General features: G+C 34.8%; 1 protein-coding gene across 1 annotated transcript; it reads left to right on the top strand.

Moving 5' to 3' along the window:
- The first annotated feature begins 3,603 nt into the window (after window positions 1-3,603).
- Window positions 3,604-7,304, top strand: LOC143251072 (uncharacterized). Its single transcript, XM_076502425.1, has one exon. The coding sequence runs from the start codon at window positions 3,898-3,900 to the stop codon at window positions 5,056-5,058; it is 1,161 nt and encodes a 386-aa protein (XP_076358540.1). The 5' UTR covers window positions 3,604-3,897; the 3' UTR covers window positions 5,059-7,304.
- The last annotated feature ends 14,291 nt before the right edge of the window (window positions 7,305-21,595 follow it).

The following is a 21,595-nucleotide window of genomic DNA, read 5'->3' as shown; positions in this document are numbered from 1 at the left end:
TTCACGCATTGTCGTCACTAATTTTGATCGGATAGCCAGAGCTAGTACAATCAGCCAGTAATATCTACCACATACAGGGCTGCTCGTCACCGAATAACATGAATGTCTGTGGTTTTCATAATGCGCTCACAACAGTAAACGTGGAGCGTGTTTAGTGGCATGTCGCTAGCTCGAACTTTAGAACTCTCGATCCTCAGTCCGTTATGCTAGTCATTAGGTCACGCCTAGCTCATGATAACTATCCTAAATGGATTAATATATAATCATAATTTACTTACAATAAATCATTATTTTACTGTAGCTGTTATCATAATTTAATTCGTGTAATTAATACGGATGCAAAATGTCAGGTTTCAAGGTTCTTTCCTCTTGAGGCTATGGTGGTCACGTTTATTTTCTATGTGTTTTTTCTTGCATAAATAAGTAAAAATACGCAGATGCACACCCTCGAGGTCCACTTAGTATGTGTGCAAAATTTCAGGTTTCTTAGAATTCTGGCAGTCACACACAGTTATTAATATAACCCAAATTCTTTCCAAGTTTTATACCTGATACATTTCATTTTATACTTTCAATACATGGACTAACAACAATATTAAGTTATACTTTTGTTGCTAAGCGACATGACATAAAACATTGTTATCAAAACGCACTGGCTTTTCTGTACATTAGAAGCTTTTATCAAAGGAACTACTTCTTTGCCGTGTGATTTTTTTCGCTAGCTCACCTCATTGAAAAGATGCAAAAGTGCGTGGTTGGCTGTGATCTATATCTGTAATTTGTACTATAAATTAATCAGACAAGTAAACCACCATCCACAACACACGCAGACAATCTTTTAGCTATAGGTTTTGGCTAGCCACAATCGTAAAATACCTTTTTCGAAACTGAATCGAACGTTCCCAGTCGCAACTGAGCTCCGTATCAATTTATAGGTAATTAAAAACATGCTCCACAAGAAACTTCTAGTGGATCAAACAAACAAGCAAAGATATTTGGGCAACTATTATTTTGTTCTTACAGATGAATCGTTGTGATCATATAATAGGCAGTTAATGTTAATTATAAAACTTTTCATTTCAGTGCCGAAGGTACTGTGATAAAGCAAACCAATTAATAAATATCAATATTATAGAATCTTATTTCCTAATTCTAAGAAAATATCCCTGGTGTGTATCCTATTACTTAATCGTGTGTAATGGTCATTCTCACATATTACTTTTTCAAGAGCCCGACATGACCAGGTTGGTTAAGACGTTAGATTCGTAATCTGAGGGTCGACGAGTTCGAATTCACACCAAACATGCTCGCCCTTTCAGCCGTGGGGGCGTTATAATGTACGGTCAATCCCACTATTCGTTGGTAAAATAATAGCCCAAGAGTTGGTGGTGGGTAGTGATAACTAACTGCCTTCCCTCTAGTCTTACATTGCTAAATTAGAGACGACTAGCGCAGATGGCCCTCGTGTATCTTTGCGCGAAATTCAACAAACTAGCTAATACTTTTTCAAAGTTTATCTGATCGTTAATAATGGTCTTATATCCAATTAAATGTAAACATATAATATAGTTTGTTTTTTAAAATTTGCGCAAAGCTACACGAGAGCTAATTTAGCAGGGTAACACCAGAAGGAAACCAGTTGGTCATCACCACCCACCCACAACACTTGAGCTACTCTTTTACCAACGAATAGTGGGATTGAACATCACATTGTAACGTCTCTACGACTGAAAGAGCAAGCATGTTTAGTGTGAGGGGGATTCGAACCCATGATCCTCAGATTACATTTCGAGTGCCTCAACCACCTGGCCATATATAATCTAGTAATTAGAGGTTTATTTGAATAGTGTCCAAAGACGTATACAGTCGAAAATAATTAATCATAAATATGCATATGTAATAAAATAATTGCATGTATAAAACATGGCTAAGAAAATATCTCTCATCTAAACAAATATAAAATTGCATAAGAAGCAAACACAAATAAAACCAACAAAGAAAAGGCCTGCTTAATTTTGCATTCAAACATGACTCTACATCAGTCATGAAATATTCAACTGCCCATAAATTGTATGTTTTAAAATATTTTCCTCGAATTAGGATCAACGAAATATTCATGATGATTCAGAAATAATAATTGATAAACTCCATAGTTCCTAAAAGTGCTCCTAGGTGTCGTCAGGTGATCTCAGTAATGAGATAAATTATAGAGTTAAGTACTCTTTCCTCTACGTTTTGCGCAACCAGAGAAATAAATGATATATCTCTTTTTATGTAGAAAACGTGTAACGTTCACAGTGGTTAAGGCATAATATATCCGCAAACTGATTTAACGCTTCCTATGACGTCCAAAAAAACTGGACGTCTTTGGAAATACTCCAACTTTTCGTGACTATGAAGTAAGTAATTAGTGCGTAACAAGTTTACTTCTAGTTCAACAAGGATTTTTTTTTGACCAAGTAGACGTCGTGGTCATGTTCAATTATTAATTGCGTAGAAGTCAACGAAATAGCAACTTCTTGAACAGGTTCTGTTCTTGTTTGGAAAGAAATTTTGAGAACGAAAATGACGTGATGTTCAGTTACTGTTCGTTTGTTTGAAGATAAAATGAGCTAACTGTGTTCTGTTCGGTTTCTAGCGTTGTACGTCAGCTGACATTCCGCTGTGCCACTGGTGGGCTCTCGACTATTCAGCATATGTGTTTAATATTTTTTGGCTTTTATTTTAACAACCAGAATTAATAAGCAAACTTCAAACTTGTTACAGGTATTTCGATGCAGTTAGAAAAAAATATATCTCACATATTCAAAGCTCTTAAAACTTTGTAAGATGTTTTGTTTTTATATGGGATTTATCGAGGCCTCTACACGCTAAAAACCTTTAGACAAAGAAAACAATCTTCAAAGGGTTTTATAACAATGGTTATATTTCGGCGTTTTTTTCTAAAAAATACGTAGGGCGCTCGACTCGTAAACTGAGAGTAGCGGGTTTGAATCCCCGTTACACCAAACATGTTCGCCCTTTTAGCCGTGGGGGTATTATATTGGTAAGATAAATACCACTTTGGTAAAAGAGTAGTCTAAGAGTTGGCGGTGAGTGTTGATGGCCAGATTTCTTCTCTCAAGTTCTACACTGCTAAATTAGGGACGGCCAGGCTAGCTATCTCTGGTGTAGCTTTGCGCGAAATGCAAAACAAATAAACTTCAAAAATAGAAATAAACACATAGATCTCGTTTAAAAAGAAAAATTTAAACGGAAGTGAAAATTTATTTTTTTAGACACCATGCACTGTGACCATGCTCTGTACCATGTACTGTGACCACGTGCTTAAACTGTGATAAAAAATTGAGAATTTTGTGGTTGGAAAATATTTATCTGTCAGAATTAGTCTATAAATTACCGGAGGCAGAGTTTAAAAAAAAAAAAAACAAACTAGCATGTCCTCCACCCTCGCACAACTCCCCGCCTGTCTCGATAGCCACTCAGTTGTTCATGTCCAAGTGGTTTACCTTGTTCCTATTGGTGGATAATAAATAACCAATCAGATCACGTTTCGGATATCTCAAGCCATTCATAACTCTCACAGGGTCAAAAGCAAGAGAGAGACAGTGATAAGAAACTTTATAAGAAAGAAAGGTCGTGTGGTTTATGGATTTCTCTCCACGTTATTAAAATGCTGCAGTCATTCTAATGCAAATGTGTTCGTTTTACTTGTGAATTATTAATACATCTTCGAACATTGTTTCCTTCAACAACGTACATGCTATTTTCTTCCAAGACCCTGCACAGGTTTCTTGTTCTGAGTTTTCTATAGCAGTCCGAAGGAATGCACATTCATAAGTCTTGTCTGTATTAAGAGTATTATCCTCTGAATATCCTGAGTGTTTGAGTGTAAACATGGAAGACCTGCTTTCGTTGTCTTCTAATTTGGAGAGAGAAACTATCACATTGCATAAATTAAATTCTTCTGATGAAGAAAGTGACATCAGTGTTGGAGAACTACCATGGGACGACTGGTCATTGGATAAGATTGAACCTGACGCCTATCTTGATTACCTCATATCTCAGCTACCGTTAGAAAGTCCAGTAGAACCACTTGAAGTCCCAGAATTTCCCAATTTTGGTCGCGAAAATGAATCATTTTCTCAGTCTGGACAGCCATATTTCACCGATAGTGGTGTTTACCAGGGGCTGTGGGACCGTAATTGGGTTGGACCTACTTTGCCCCAGACGAATAACTCCAGAGTCGTTAATCCCTCGTGTATGTTCGCCGAAACAAGTTCTGGCTCCAATTATAATTTCAGCGCCGATTCCACTTCGGGTTCCGACATCTGTTCTTCTAACGATACCATGCCAGAATTCGGGACATGTGAAAATGATCTAGTCGTCTTAGGCGTAGGACTGAAGACCTTGATGTCCGGGTTACGAGAAGAGGACGTTAAACCTGAACCAGCTATTCAACAAAGGAGACCTATTTATAACAACAAAACTAACATGACAACTGTTCTTCAACCACAAGGTGCCCTTAATGGGTTTAATCGTAGCCTTTTAAACAGAAACAATTCCATGGGGGCAGTCACAATCCCCACATGCCCTATAACTAGTTCTTCTCCACTACTGAACTTCCCCCAAACCTCCGCAGGGAATCGGAGAGGTCCCCAAAGAATGACAGTGAATGGGTCTACAGCCAAAGACGAAGAAAAGATTTTTTACTGCACGTACCAAGGGTGCAACAAAGTCTACTCTAAAAGCTCTCATCTCAAGGCTCATTTGCGACGACACACGGGTGAGAAACCTTTCGCCTGCCAGTGGCCTGGATGCGGCTGGCGTTTCTCGCGCTCCGATGAGCTGGCCCGCCATAAACGATCCCACTCTGGCATCAAGCCCTATCGCTGTCAGATATGTGAGAAGCGTTTCTCCAGGTCCGACCACCTAGCCAAGCACCTGAAGGTACACCGTCGGGAAAAGTTGATCAGTTTAGTGTCAGGGGGAACAACCACGTCATATAGGAGACCTGGAGCTCCTGTGACGTCTATTTTACAAACTACTGAAGCTTAGGCTAGAAATAAAACTAATACGAAGGAAAAGAAAAGCATTATCCTGTGCCAAATGTGTGTGTGTGTGTATGTGTGTGCGTTCGTGTCATTAATTTGTCATCGCTGTAACGTCAACGGCAACAAGCACAAGAACAGAAGAAAACTTAAGAAGTCACCGAAACGGAACTGAAAACGTAAAAGACACTGGACATTTCTTGATGCCAATTTCTTTGCCTCAATAATCAAACGTTATTTCCAATTACGTCAGAAAGTTAGACTCTCGCGTGCACATCTTAGCAACTTGACTACTGAAAACCCTTAAATGTTCTCGGCACAGAGAGTGTATGTATGTGATCTTTGTGTGAAATTTTGATTAAAAACTAAGAAATAAGCCTTACAGTTTAGTTCGCATAATTATAAATTGTTCAGGAAAATATCAGTTAACTCTTTGGTTATTATATGAATGATATAAAAGTCTGATTCCTACGTGAGTCAGAAACATTGTATATACTTGTACATATTACTCCTATACAATGGGACAGAAATTATTCACGTCTTATTATTTTTAGTCTCGAAAGTTCGGTTCGATACCACAAAACTTTTGATTAATTTCTGTCTCAAATTACTTGATATTTCATTTGAATTAATTAATATAACGTTGCATATAATGTTTAATAACTGACTTCATATTTTTACCATTATGAATATTAAAGAACAATTTAAGAGCAATACAAATTCTTTATTTTTTTTAAACTGTTGTTTGTAATCATTGATGGTTGTTTGTCAGTTATCTTAAAATTTACCAATTAATTTAGTTTTTAATAGCCTTCAGAAAGTATAAAGTATCTTTACGATAAATAAATACTTTGGTTAAATTATTTAAGATTGATTGAGGAGTTGTACATATGAAGTCAAAAACGTCTTTAAACATTTTCTAAGTAGCGAATTATAGAATTTGTCAAACGATTATTTAATAAATCGCAATGGTAAAATTATTCTTAAATAAACCTGGATTATGTTTAGAAAGAGTCAAAGTTAACATTAATTTTTAACCTTTACCTCTAGCTTGTTGTTTTGAATTAAGCGCAAAACTACACATTGGCTATTTGTGCTCTACCCAGCACGGGTATCGAATCCCGCTTTTTAGAGTTGGAAATCCGCAGACATACCGCTGAACCACTGGGGGGCTTATCTCTAACATACTACTTTAGTTCAAATATAGTTGCAATTTAAATTCCAAATGTCATATTGAAAACGTAAACCTCAAAATAATTGAGAAACATATTCTAAAACATTTCATGGATTAGAATGTGTATTTTTTTCCATAAATTATAAATTTAATATTTTCATAAGATGGAATGTGGTTAATATCATTTTCATAATCTCCTCAAGCTTAATAGTATATCCCAAATCTATTAACTTTTTAAAATTATTTGGGATGCTTAAAACTGTTTTTTTTTATCTGGAACAGTATTTTTTCATCTTCTCACCAAAACAAAATGAGGTTTGGTTTAACACGTTTTAAAAACAAATCTATATATTCTTTAGTCTTGAAACAAGAAATAATAAATGCTGGCAAAGTGTTTTCAGTGTTTATTATTATTTTTGGTTTTAAATTAAATGAGATATTTCTGAAAGGAACTATTTTTTTGTTTTCATCTGGATCATATTCATATATATATAATATTATGCAGTAATATATAAATCATAGAATACTCGACTGTTGCTCACAAAAGTATCAGTGTGAGTTTTTTTTTAAAAAATAATTAAGAATGTGGATTCAATTAATTAATAACTGACAGTGTAAAATAAAATAAACCTAAATTAGGCCTAGTTTTTATTTCAGCTGGAGAATATCTTGATTTAGTGGTTGGAATATTCTATTTTCTATCAAAGAGAGTTCGAAAGTTCTTTCTTTCCCTTATTGTGTTTATGTTAAAATGTTTTCTTCAATATTATTAATCAAACTTTATGGAAAAAAATGTGATTTCTGGAAAATCAGTTTGTTTCTAATTTTCGTGATTTATTTTTCTCAAACGTCTTTGATACTGGTTAAATACAGTTATGGATTTGTTTTGTTTTTTCAGATGTATAAGTAAATACAAAATGAACGTTGTTTTTTTTTCGTTTTTTGGTCTTTAAAACATGGAAATTTTTTTCCTCGTGTGCTTTAGAACCACATTTTAGGTCATCTATACATTTGTTCAGCAATATAAATGTCTTGTGCCAATACAAGTTATGATTTAAAATAAACATTTTCAAGCATTACACTTTGTTTGTTTGTTTTTTTAATTTCACGCAAAGTTACACGAAGGCTATCTGCGCTAGCCTTCCCTAATTTAGCAGTGTAAGTCTAGAGAGAAGGCAGCTAGTTATCACCATCTACCGCCAACTCTTGGGCTACTCTTTTACCAACGAATAGTGAGATTGACCGACATATTATAACGTCCCCACGGCTGAAACGGCGAGCAAGTTTGGTGCGACGGGATTCGAACCTCCGACCCTCGGATTACAAGTCGAGTGCCTTAAAGACCTGGCTTTTCCGGTTCATCTTAAAAATAATTAACTAAAAGTCTAGTTCCTATCACAACAGTTCTTCATGAATATAAGTAGCACCTAGACCACTGTTATGTCTTTCGTATCATAACCACTCTGGTGAACATGATATCGCGAGAAGGGCCTCGTCGGCACTGAATATGGCGGAAAAGGTGCACTTGACAAATTATTGTATTTACTTTTTTTGCCCTCACTTACAAGTTCTTGCAATAGAATATTTCAGTGTAAACAAAGGTACTTAAACCTCGGTTTTTCTTCAACACAACCTGTAAAGATATAACAGCCCAATGATGAACGTCGAATGAGAAAGTAGTTCGACTTATAAAAGCTTGAAAAAACTTCTGTTGGCCACGAGTATTTCAATTTATAAATTAATACACCTGACGAAACTTAGTTTTGTTAAATTGATAAAACACTCACGTGCACAGATAGTCCGTGTGATACTGCATCACATTGAAACTTACAATTAAGTATTTCATGTCTTATTTATCACAAACTATAACTCCTCTTATTGTGTTATATCATAAAACACTCACGTGCACAGGTAGTCCGTGTGATACTGAATCACATTCAGACTTACTATAAAGTATTTCATACCTTATTTATCACAAACTATTACTTTTTCTTGTTGTGTTATATCATAAAAATCTACCAATCCACCGATTGTGTTTCATAAGCTTAAAATATCGAACACTATTCGAATTGAAAGCAACTTCCGGTTTTGTTTTTGTTTCTTCTACAGGTTTTTAATTTTTCAAAAATATGTTTTTTCGTAACTCACGATTTAGAAATCCTGAAAATATAATCGGGCAGTCCTTCATTTTAACATCAGAAGTGAAACTTGTTTATCTTAGTGTCCAAATTAGGATACACGTCGTTTTTTATTCTCAAATATAATTCGTGACTCTGTTTAAGAAAGTTTTGAGAACTTGCTTGAAGTTCGCTATATTTCATTTTCTAGAATGTCCATTTCGTCGGGTTTCGTCCTACACAACGCCATAAAACACTTTGTTTTCATCAATTTTAATATCTGGACGTGTTCAGACTTTTTTTTTTTTTACTGGATGCAGTTGATCTTTCAGACTGTATTGATATAATATTGTTTTGTAGTTCTACTCTCTACTGAGATATAACTACTTCGATGTGGAACAATACTGAGTGAGAAGTCTCGTTGGCAACGATGTGGAACAATACTGAGTGAGAAGTCTCGTTGGCAACGATGCACAACAATACTGAGTTAGAAGTCTCGTTGGCAACGATGTGGAACAATACTGAGTGAGAAGTCTCGTTGGCAACGATGTACAACAATACTGAGTGAGAAGTCTCGTTGGCAACGATGTACAACAATACTGAGTGAAAGTCTCGTTGGCAATGATGTGGAACAACACTGAGTGAGAGGCCTTCTTGGCAAAAATGTACAACAGATAAACCTTAGTCTGAATGTTATTTCTACTAGAAACCTGTAATGGGCTAATAAATGTTTGTGTAATTACAACAAGTAACTCTATCTCAGTTGTTAAGTAGCTCGTTATTTTCAACAATAGCTGACATTATTTTAGTGTCTGAACAAAACTTTTATTCGAAAATGTTATAAGTATTCGAGGTTTATTTCATTGTTTACGTAGTGTACATTTAAACTTTTAGATAAGTCAACAATAATCATATTATATATACATTACAAAATAATCTGAATTTCTAAGATTTGTATAATAGTCAAGTTAAACGATCACTTTCAATTTAAATAGACAAAAGTCTTATTACTAGATATGTAACACATAACACTAGACACCTTTTCTGTTTTAATTCACCATCAAACCCCATAGTCTTTTTTTATCTGCCATACTGCTAATATGATAACGGTAGTTACAGGAAGTGTGGACGAGAGTAACCGAAAGTACAACCGGAAGTATAAAAGTAACGAATAGTTGACTTCCTTGAGTTAATTATTTACGTTTATCATAAGCTTAAGTACATATGTAATATTATTGTGTATGTATATTAGCGTTTACAAGGTTACACTATAGACTACTATAGCAGTCAAATCACCATTCGGAAGTTTTATTAAATAGTTTTGAACTTTTAAACTGCATATTTGTAAGTATTATTACTACATAATGTTCTTCATTTGAGATAATTCTCATAACGTTAGTATGGACACTAAAACAAAGAAACAAATCAATCACAATTTTCTTGTTCATTTGCAGTGTCTTCTGTTTCAAAGACTTTAATATCAAACAATAAATCTTCATTACCAAAGCGCCCTCAAGTGACACAGCTCCAAAGTCTGCTGACTAATAACACTAAAACTGGATTTCTGCGCTCGTGGTAGGCACAGATAGTCCACTGTACAGTTTTGTGAAACTACAAACAAACATTACCCAAGACTAGCTATGTTACTGTTATTTTGAAAGCTCGGTTATCAATGTAACATAAGGAAATGTCTAATAGAAAGTTATTTATGTGAATATGTGAAAAGGTATGATCGTTTTTCTGTGCTAATGAAACTGGTACATATTTCTATACATGTACATACACATAAAACATTTTCTTTATAATAGGTATATTGTACTATAAGTAAAAAAATCCATATGTGGTTTCTGAACGTCAGTGTGAGGAATGGTGAGTTTTCATGGTTAAATTATATATAACGATGACTTTTTACAAGTTTTAACTTCAAAGTGACAGAACAAACAACAGCTCCTCGTTCTGCCACCATTCAACCTACACAAGTCTCTATTTTTGTGTGTTTGTGTGTTTTTCTTATAACGAAGCCACAAAGGGCCATCTGCTCAGCCCACCGAGGGGAATCGAACCCCTGATTTAAGCGTTGTAAATCCGGAGACATACCGCTGTACTAGCGGGGGGCCTCTATTTTTGTTGTAAGCTGCAAATATAATGTTTTAATTCAGATGTTAGCCACAGGAGGCCGCAGACCGTAGCGATGACGTTAACAAAGATCTAAAAGTTCCAGAAATTCTAAAATATTTGACACCAGAGTTTTCTAATACATTCTAAAGTTTGTTTGTTTGTTTTGGAATTTCGCACAAAGCTACTCGAGGGCTATCTGTGCTAGCCATCCCTAATTTAGCAGTGTAAGACTAGAGGGAAGGCAGCTAATCATCACCACTCACCGCCAACTCTTGGGCTACTCTTTTACCAACGCATAGTGGGATTGACCGTTACGTTATAACGCCCCCACGGCTTGGAGGGTGAGCATGTTTAGCGCGACTCGGATGCAAACCCGCGACCCTCAGATTACGAGCGCATGCCTTAACGCGCTCGGCCATGCCAGGCCCCATTGGAAAGTAGATTACAACGAGTAGATAGTTATGAAAATGATAGAGATATGCAAAAACAATAAGGTCGTTTCTAGCCGTTTCATAGAGACAACTAAGAAAATAAATAGTTGTTGTTTTTCTGGACAGTAAAGTTAATCCGTCTTCGTGTTCACGTTTCAGTCATAAAGTTTTACAAATAGGTTTATTCTTAGTTTTAGTGTAGTTCAGTTTGTGTAATTCGTAGGCACGCTGATTAAGACGTTGAATTATTTTCACCTTGTAATTTAAAACACAACAAGAGCAACCAGAGAGATTGTATACCCTCGCTCCAACACTCCTTTTCGAGATTTCATGTGTTAATATTGGATAACGTCAAATTTCACCTTCGAAAACTCAAAAAGTCCTTCTCGGGTGATCACTAGAGTGATCAAAGATAGGGATTATTTTTGGTGGAGTGATGAGGGGTCTTAACCTTAATTTGTCCACGAAATTTGGTACAAACCAGATCACACTTTACAGTCATTAAACCAAAACAACTAAAGTGCTCTATCTCTGCGTTATATATATTTTTAAAATTCCTCAGTGATCTGTATCCGGATTTGGATCTGGACTGCACTGAAGGACGACCGTCTCATACTGACCTCCCGTACTTCCATATTTTGCAAAAACTTCCTATACATCAGCCTATTAGTTTTCGAGATATGCATGCGAAGACACAGACAGACACACGTACACGCATCCGATAACAATACCCTCGTTCCCCTCTGGAGGTGAGGTTAAAAAAACAATTAATTATGTGCACACGAATAAAAGCAGAGGGCACAGCAGCCCTTATATTTTGATTCTTTGTCAAGCAATTAAGTTACGACATATAATTAACTAAAGTGTACGCACATGTGAAGTAGGGAGTAAAAGCCGTTTATCCGTTGTTAAGTGACTAAGTTACGACATATAATTAATTAAAGTGTACGCACGTGTGAAGTAGGGAGTAAAAGCCGTTTATCCGTTGTTAAGTGACTACGTTACGACATATAATTAATTAAAGTGTACGCACATGTGAAGTAGGGAGTAAAAGCCGTTTATCCGTCGTTAAGTGACTAAGTTACGACGGATAATCCACTCTTTATCGAGTGTTTTAGTAATATGCACAAAGCTACAAAGAGGGGACATCTGTGCTCTGCCCACCACGGATATCGAAATCCGGTTTCTAGTAGTATAACTCCGCAGACATACGGCTGTGCCACTGGGAGGTTAATCCACTCATATTATGTGCAACTTTTATAAGCACTAACATTAACAAGGTGAATTTACTTTGTTAAAATAATATTAGTAGTCACACAACGTTTCAAGGCCCGACACGGCCAGGTGGTTAAGACGTTCGACTCGTAATCTGAGAGTAGCGGGTTCGAATTCCCGTCACACCAAACATGCTCACCCTTTCAGACTTGGGGGCGTATAATGTGACGGTCAATCCCACTATTCGTTGGTAAAAAAGTAGCCCAGTAGTTGGCGGTGGGTGGTGATGACTAGCTGCCTTCTCTCTAGTGTTACACTGCTAAATTAGGGACGACTAGCGCAGATATCCCCAGGGTAGCTTTGCGCGAAATTCAAAAACAAACAAACAATGTTTCAAAATCTTAAAAAAAAAAAAAAAAAACAGAAATCTGGTCATGAACTGGTTAGGTACTAACCGTATTTATCTGAACATTCTTTCATGAACACACGATGACTGAAAGACCTTCATTTGAATTCTTCTGGTGCAAAAAGCTGTGTTTCTTGGCAAAGTTTCTAAGAACCCGAATAAGACAGTTTCACAATAGAAGGAAAATTGACTCATATTCTTCCAAGAATTTGATGTTACTTGTGACAAACCTTACAGAGGGTGACCTAGGTTCTAGTGTTTGTACAAAAGTTCTTATCTACACTTACCAACTTTATTACACTTTTTTCAACATGTAAAAATATTTTAATAATATAATATAATATTATATGATATATAATATAATATAATATAATATAATATAATATAATATAATATAATATAATATAATATAATATAATATAATATAATATAATATGATATATAATATAATATAATATGATATAATATGATATAATATATAATATATAATATATAATATAATATGATATGATATATAATATAATATAATATAATATAATATAATATAATATAATATAATATAATATAATATAATATAATATGATATATAATATAATATAATATAATATAATATAATATAATATAATATAATATAATATAATATAATATAATATAATATAATATAATATAATATAATATAATATAATATAATAATATCTATTGGACAGAATAGGCAGAATTCAAACACGTTAACCAGTGAAATGCTTCAACCATCATCTGGACTACCATGTTTCATTACCAGGAAGTTGCATTAACCATAAGGACTACCACCATGTTTTACTACCAGGGAGACGCATCAACCATCAGGACTGCCATGTTTCACTACCTGGGAGATGCATTAAAATCAAGACTACCATGTTTCACTACCTGGGAAATGCATTTAACCATCAGGAGTACAATGTTTCACTACCCAGAAAATACTTTAACGATCAGAACTGCCATTTTCACTACCAGGGAGATGCATTAACCATTAGGACTACCATGTTTCACTACCAGGGAGATGCATTAACCATCAGGATTACCATGTTTCGCTACCAGGGAGATGCATTAACCATCAAAACTACCATGTTTCACTACCAGGGAGACGCATCAACCATCAGGACTGCCATGTTTCACTACCAGGGAGATGCATTAAAATCAGGACTACCATGTTTCACTACCAGGGAAATGCTTTAACCATCAGGACTACCATGTTTCACTACCCAGAAAATACTTTAACCATCAGGACTGCCATGTTTCACTACCAGGGAGATGCATTAAACATCAGGACTACCATGTTTCACTACCCGGAAAATACTTTAACCATCAGGATTACCATGTTTCACTACCAGGGAGATGCATTAAACATCAGAACTACCATGTTTCACTACCAGAGAGATGCATTAACCTTCAGGACTACCATGTTTCACTACCCGGAAAATGCTTTAACTATCTGAGCAATCATGTTTCACTCTTCATTTCTTTAGTTGTGATGATAACCTGGCATGATACTGGCTCTGTCCTTATTAGCCAGTAAAGAAAAACAGTGTGGTCCGGTATTTCCCCAAAAAAATTAAATTTACTAAAACATGTACAACGTGATAGAGTAATTTAATAAAACACATGAAACGCGGTATATTAATTTACTAAAGCTCACGCCCCGTTAGCACAATCATGACTCGGATGCTCTCTTGGTGTCAGTTTCCCTTCTCTAGAAAAAAAAAAGTATTAATGTTCTCATATTTGTGTGCCAACTTTTTCTTTTTATTATTTACAATTTAATTACCTTTATCAAAAAAAAACTAACCAAAAAACTGAATATCTACTTACGAATTGATTCTAACACTTGATCACTACGCTTAAATAACCTTCTCGGCTCAGCATAGCCACATGGTTAGGGGACGATCGACTCGCAACCCGAGGGTCGAGGGTTCGAATCCCTGTCCCACCAAATATGCTCGCTCTTTCAGTCGTGGGTGTGTTATAAAGTGAAGGCCAATCCCACTAATCGTTGATAAAAGAGGAGCCCAAGAGTTGGTGGTGGGTGATGATGACTAGTCTTACGCTGCTAAATTAGGGACGGCTAGCGCAGATAGCCCTCGTGTAGCTTTGTGCGAAATTCAAAAACAAAGAAACAGCATACACATTCTGCATTTTAGGGGGAAATTAACGTGTTTTAAGAATATTAATCAAATTCCACTATTCGATCAGTCAGCAGTAGACCAAAAAATTTAATGGTGAGTGCCAGAGATGTCGGAACCAGGGGGAGCAAATGTACTCACTAGATAATTGAAGAAGAAACAAACAACAGTGGTAACAGTTATCCACACGTACAGAAGTTCCCGTGGGAACCAAAATAACAAAACAGTTTTCATTTAGAGATTCTATTTTTTTTTTTCTCAAACGTTTGAGAAGCAAACACGCCGTGTACATTATATAACGTCACTAGCTTTCCAGTAACAATACCCTTCACGTGTAAATGATACCTGAATAGATCAGATTCGTCGAAAATCAGACAACTTGACAGAAAACGAAGTTCCTACACGACTAAAAAAGACGATAGTTTAATTAGTATATAACTTTAATATAGGCTGTTGGTTTATTTTATAATGTTGTATATATACGTGGAAAACATGGTAGTTTAAGGTACTGCTTACAAATTTTGTATAGTTTTTTTTATTCTTTGACCTTCGAATGTTGCATGTATATGTATAATTGTTTGTTTAATTGTTTTTGAATATCGCCCAAAGCTACACAAGGGCTACCTTGGCTAGCCGTCCCTAATTTAGCAGTGTAAGACCAGAGGGAAGACATCTAGTCGTCATAAACCACCGCCAACTCTTGGGCTACTCTTTTACCAACGAATAGTGGGATTGGCCGTCACACTATAACGCTCCCACAACTGAAAGGGCGAGCATGTTTGGTGTGACAGGGATTCGAACCTGTGACCCTCAGATTGCGAGTCGAGCGCCCCAACCAAGTGGCAATATATGTATAAAACATTTTTGTTTGTAGTGTCTTGTATACAAATTTAAAATAATTTTTATTGTCTGATATTCTACTGTTGCATGTATATGTACAAAACGTTGTTGTTTAGTGATGTCTTGTATACAAATTTAATACAAATTTTATTGTCTGTCTTCTAATGTTGTATTTAAAGTACAAAACGTTGTTTAGTGATGTCTTGTTTACAAATTTAATACAGTTTTTATTGTCTATCTTCTAATGTTGTATGTAAAGTACAAAACGTTGTTTAGTAGTGTCTTGTTTACAAATTTAATACAGTTTTTATTGTCTGTCTTCTAATGTTGTATGTAAAGTACAAAACGTTGTTGTTTAGTAGTGTCTTGTTTACAAATTTAATACAGTTTTTATTGTATATCTTCTAATGTTGTATTTAAAGTACAAAACGTTGTTTAGTGATGTCTTGTTTACAAATTTAATACAGTTTTTATTGTCTGTCTTCTAATGTTGTATGTAAAGTACAAAACGTTGTTGTTTAGTGATGTCTTGTATACAAATTTAATACAGTTTTTATTGTCTATCTTCTAATGTTGTATGTAAAGTACAAAACGTTGTTTAGTAGTGTCTTGTTTACAAATTTAATACAAATTTTATTGTCTATCTTCTAATGTTGTATGTAATGTTGTTGTTTAGTAGTGATTGTATACAAATTTAATATAGTTTTTAGTGTTTGATCTTTCAATACTGAATGTATATATACACAAAACATTGTTGTTGAGTAGTGTCTTGTGTACAATTTTAATACAAGACTTTATTGGTTAATTTTCAAATACGTGTAAAGCATGATTGTTTAACGTATTGCATGTAACTTAAATACAACTTTTTATTTGTTTGGTTTTTGATACAATATATGTTTACGTGAAAAACATAGTTGCATATGTATTGTATACAACTTTAATGCAGGCTTTTGCTGATTTATTTTTTGATGTTGTATGTATATACGTGAAAAACGTGTTTCTTTAGTAGTGCCTTGTGTACAACTTTAAATGTTACTTGTTTTCAAAAGGTGATACAATTAGACGATGTTGGTTATAAGTGCCTTCCCTCCAAAATATCATTGCAAAAGTAGGAATGTCTTTAACAAAATAGTACTTATGTACCTTTGCGCAAACTTCTGACACAAACAAGTATTACACGTGATTGAATCACTCTGTTTAATCAACCTCTTTACAGATTAACATAACAAAAACCCAGGCTGAGTTCGAGAGTAGAGGTATCGCGTGACATACCATATAAATTTCGTAATGGCGCTTGTATAATTTTGATTCTTCTGGGTTATATGAATAATTTTGACAATCTAAGAGTGCTTATTACACATCGAAATAATCATGTTCGGTTATATGAATAATTTTGACAATATAAGAGTGCTTATTAAACATCGAAATAATCATGTTCTGTTACCCACAATGTCAGTTGTAAGTTATTCAGAAAGATCCAAAATTTCTTGAAGGTTCTACTCATATTTATAATTTTCGAATTTTTGTGTTGTTCTGGTTTATAAACGGCAGGACGTTGGCATCTTGAAAACTTATAGTGTTTAGCTGACTTGTTTGTGCTTTTGAATAAAGAAGTGTTTTATTGTTTTGTAACTTAAGGCTTAACAACGCGGTTTGTTTATTGTCAACCTTGTGGCTCCTTCACGTGGCAGCGGTATCGAAACATCGCATAAAAATAAGTTTGTTTTTTGTTTTGAATTTCGCGCAAAGATACACGAGGGCTATCTGCAGTAGCCGTCCCTAATTTAGCAGTGTAAGACCAGAGGTAAAGCAGCTAGTCATCACCACCCACCACCAACTCTTAGGCTACTCTTTATCAACGAATAGTGGGATTGACCGTCACGTTATAACGCCCCCACGGCTGAAAGGGCGATCAAGTTTGGTGCGACGGGAATTCGAACCCGCGACTCTCAGATTACGAGTCGAACGCCTTAACCCACCTGGTCATGCCGGGCCAGTAAAGATAAGCAATAGTACCTTCATTGTCAACGTCATATCGTGTTTGTCATACTGAGCATCGAATGTTTTAGGAGTTTTAGGACAGTACAAAGGTTATCCTACTATGATTGAAGAAAAACAACAGTAAGTTTTCAAAGATAATTACAGCCATACCTCATTTAATCTGTTTTCAGATTATAAAACAATGTAATCTGAATAAACGGAGAACTGCTGATCTAGTAAGATGGATAAGGTTTCATGTTCGATAGTCTCTTCCTGTCAATCTAACTGATAGTTTCTCGAAATCAGAAGTACTGAGTAATTAATCTGAACTGTTTCACTAATCTCTTTGGAAATTCTTTACCATTGAGTTTTAAACTACAGTTCTTAGCTATTCGTGATACGCAGATTTGTTATACACTGTTGTTACGTAAAATTTACGATTACTATTGTGAATGTTCAATAATAATATTTATGGGGCATTAAGTGTTCTTTTCTTCTGAGGTAAAAGCTAAAAATATCAAACATCATTCTAAAAAGATAACCTAAGCCTTGTTGCAATATACGAATTAAAATATAAAATATTGTTGTACCAAAAAATAAATGTTTTCAACCGAGCCCAAAATACAAATACGGTAAAGTATTTCATTTGTTATCTTTCTTTCATTTCAACTCTTGGGCCATGAAACAACAGTTGGCCTAGAATCGATTCTACTTTTTTCTTAGCATTCTTTACTGAATAATAAACGTTATATTGTTGATTTATGCAGAAAAGGATGTCCCGAGTTTTATTGTTTTATGGTGCCAATGACAACGATATCTGTGCATGTAAACAGAAAAATATAAGGAAAAACAAGTCATTCAGAAGTTGAACAGTGGAGTTCTTTGAGATCTGCATTCACAAAATCTAAAAAAAAATGATTTTTTTTAAAGAACTACTAAATTAAACTTATAAGCACGTTTACAAACGAAACAAAACTTTGAGTATGCGAAAGAATTTGTTACCTTTGCTTTCATTCATCACGTAGTTACCACACAGGCAAAACGCACCGTTGCAATTTTTGATCGTTTGCAGGGCATACTTTGCAACATTTATACATTATATAAAATGCTTATTCAAAGAAACTACAAGCGAGGAAGTGAATAACTTAAATATTCTTACTCTAAGACTTTAACTAAAAATTTGTATTTCAAAATGGCTTCCGAATAAAAGCGTATAACGTCACAAAAACCGATTGTTGAGTGACTTTAGGTCACACTAAACGTAACTTAAGTTTTGAATGAAGCGATTATTTAGTTTTTTTTCTACAAAATGCCACAGAATGCGGTTCAATTAAATAACGCATTATTATTCGTTAATTTGGGCCAATCGTAATTTTACAAAACGCGTTTGTGTGTGAGCATTAATAAAATTCTTGCGTGTGACAAAATACCTTACAAAGATCAAAACGTTTAGGCGTACACGTGATTAGTACTTTATATTATATTCTAGAGAACTTACCTCAACCACGTGACAGAAGGCTCACTTTTTAATCGAGTATACTTCTACTTTGTAATGTACTAAAACACCAATCCTCTCGCATAATTAAATACTGTTTATTAGCAAAATTATAAGTTGGTTTTAATAGCTAAAGAAAATGAACAACAACTAAGAGGTCGTTTCTTTTACACTATTAAAACTATCACTAGTGGTTAAGAAACGCTGTAGTGTGTAATGCGCCCAAAACAACCTATAGGGCACACTGTGAGTTATTTGCAGGTGATTGTTCAGTTATTTTCCATTTCTTTTTTTGTAACTCGGTTTGTGTTAATCCAAAGTATCACATATAACACTATGTAACACAAATGTGTACTTTTACTTGTTCCTGGGAAGAAAGTGTTATTTCCCAATTGCTTATGCCTAAAATAAATGGAAAAGACCTGTTTTTATCTTCAAAGTTTGCTTTTGTGACCTGGGGGCGTATAACGAAAACATGATGGGAAACTATATTTGGGGCTGACACGTGAAAGTGATTTACCTTACAGTCACAAATATCGAAAAACTACTCATTTCTGAACATTTTTCTATAACTTTGTAAATCTTGATTCATATGTTGTTTTATTCAGACCTTATGTAAATGAGAATGTACAAATTTGCCCGTTTTTACATAGAAAATAGGTTAATTTCTAAATTTCATTATCCAGGTCACAAAAGAAACGTTTGAAGGGAATAATGGCCATTTTCTGTACTTTTATAACATAAGCAAATAAGAAGTAGCACACACTATTCAGGAACAAAATTTATGTTAGATAGTGTTATCAGTGAATGTGCTCTACTGGACTTTCACGTCACGTACCAAATTTCAGATCCATATTATATAATATCCAATTTTCATTTACTTTTTTTTTCCTTTCTTTTCCTTCACACCGAATATTTTTTTAATTTGGTTCACTGATGGATCTCTACAACCCTTACCCGTCATTACACAAACATATAACTATAACCCACACCTGCAAAGTTATTCAACAAACACCGCTCAGTTTTCACGAAAACTGTTGTGTACGCAAAAGATTACATGAGCTGTTGGTCTCACGTTTTACCACAACTTCACCGAAGAATAAAAGTGAACCATATTTTTTTTTGTCCTTCTGATCAAAGAAGACTGATTTATAACAGCAAAACTGTAGGTTCAAATCACGTACAGAATTAAAAGTAGTATTTAGGCCAAACTAACTAGATTAGCAGTTACTCGTCCAATTTTTTAAAAGAATCATAGTGATGACCATTAATATTGACTTCATTGTTTTAAGTTCTCGGTTCAATCTATTTGTAGCCGCACCGTTTGTTTTTTCACACCTGGGATTCTTTTATTGCATTCTTTTTAACTTGTGGTTTTGATCAGAAAGTCAAGAGGCATAAGGTTGTTTACTATGTTGTTATGTGAGGGAATGCATTTCAGTGAAACATATCGATAAAATCTAACGTTCATCTAAGAAAAACATTTATAAAACCTGTTTAGCGTCAAAATACTAAATAATTATTGGTTCTTAATATTTTAAGAAGTTTATCAGAGAATTTGTGTAATTTTGATAATTGATGATTCTGTTTTACTAGAAAATATTTTTAATGAGCGGAATAATCTTGAAAATTTCAGAAAACCGTATTTTATGTTAGTCTTAATGAAGTCACTTTAGATTAAAATCACGTGTTCGAATGTGCATACTTCAGATTGGACTGGTAAGACCGTGGGGGCGTTATAATGTTACAGTCAATCCCAGTATTCGTTGGCCAAAGAGTAGCCCAAAAGTTGGTGGTGAGTGGTCATGACTAGCTGCCTTCCCTCTAGTCTTACACTGCTAAATTAGGGACGGTTAGCGCAGATAGCCCTCGTATAGCTTTTTGCGAAATTCAAAACAAACCAAAATTTAAATATTGTATTAATAACACGTCTCTCATATGGCTCAGCGACGAGGCGGAGAACTTATATCGCTATAAACCGAACACAGCACAAACAGCCTATCGTGTAACTGTGCGCTGAACAATAAAACATACATTCTGTTAACAGCATTTTTTTATGAAATTAACTCTCGTTTATTTACGAAATAACTCTGTAAAAACTGACGCGATTAGTGGTTAAATGAATGGTTAATTCACAAGAGAAGAATATAGTTATGTATCCATAGAAATACAAACCATTATCGACCTAAGTGTACGTATGTTACGTATCAATTCTACAGGCCTATTTTATCTCTGATAAGCTGTAATCGTGAGTGGATATATCTATTCCAGATTGCCATGTTTAGATTGCATACAACAATAAGTAAAAGTTTCCTGTATTACTTTGTTTACAAGTTATTTGTTAATGTTTAACAATCTAATAGGTATTTTGTTTGTTTGTCTGTTGTTTTTTTGTTTCTCGCAAAGCTACACGAGGACTATATGCTCTAGCCGTCACTAATTGAGCAATATAAGACTAGAGGGAAGACAGCTAGTCATCACCACCCACCACCAACTCTTAGGCTACTCTTTGACCAACGAATAGTTGGATTGACTGTTACATTATAACGCCTTCACGGCTGAAAGGGCGAGCATGTTCGATGCGATGAGGATACAAACCCGCGACCATC

The sequence above is a fragment of the Tachypleus tridentatus genome, chromosome 5, assembly GCF_004210375.1.
Source record: "Tachypleus tridentatus isolate NWPU-2018 chromosome 5, ASM421037v1, whole genome shotgun sequence".
In the NCBI taxonomy this organism is placed as follows: domain Eukaryota; kingdom Metazoa; phylum Arthropoda; class Merostomata; order Xiphosura; family Limulidae; genus Tachypleus; species Tachypleus tridentatus.
The sequence above is the reverse complement of the archived record's forward strand: the minus strand, read 5'-3'. Positions and strand labels throughout refer to the sequence as shown.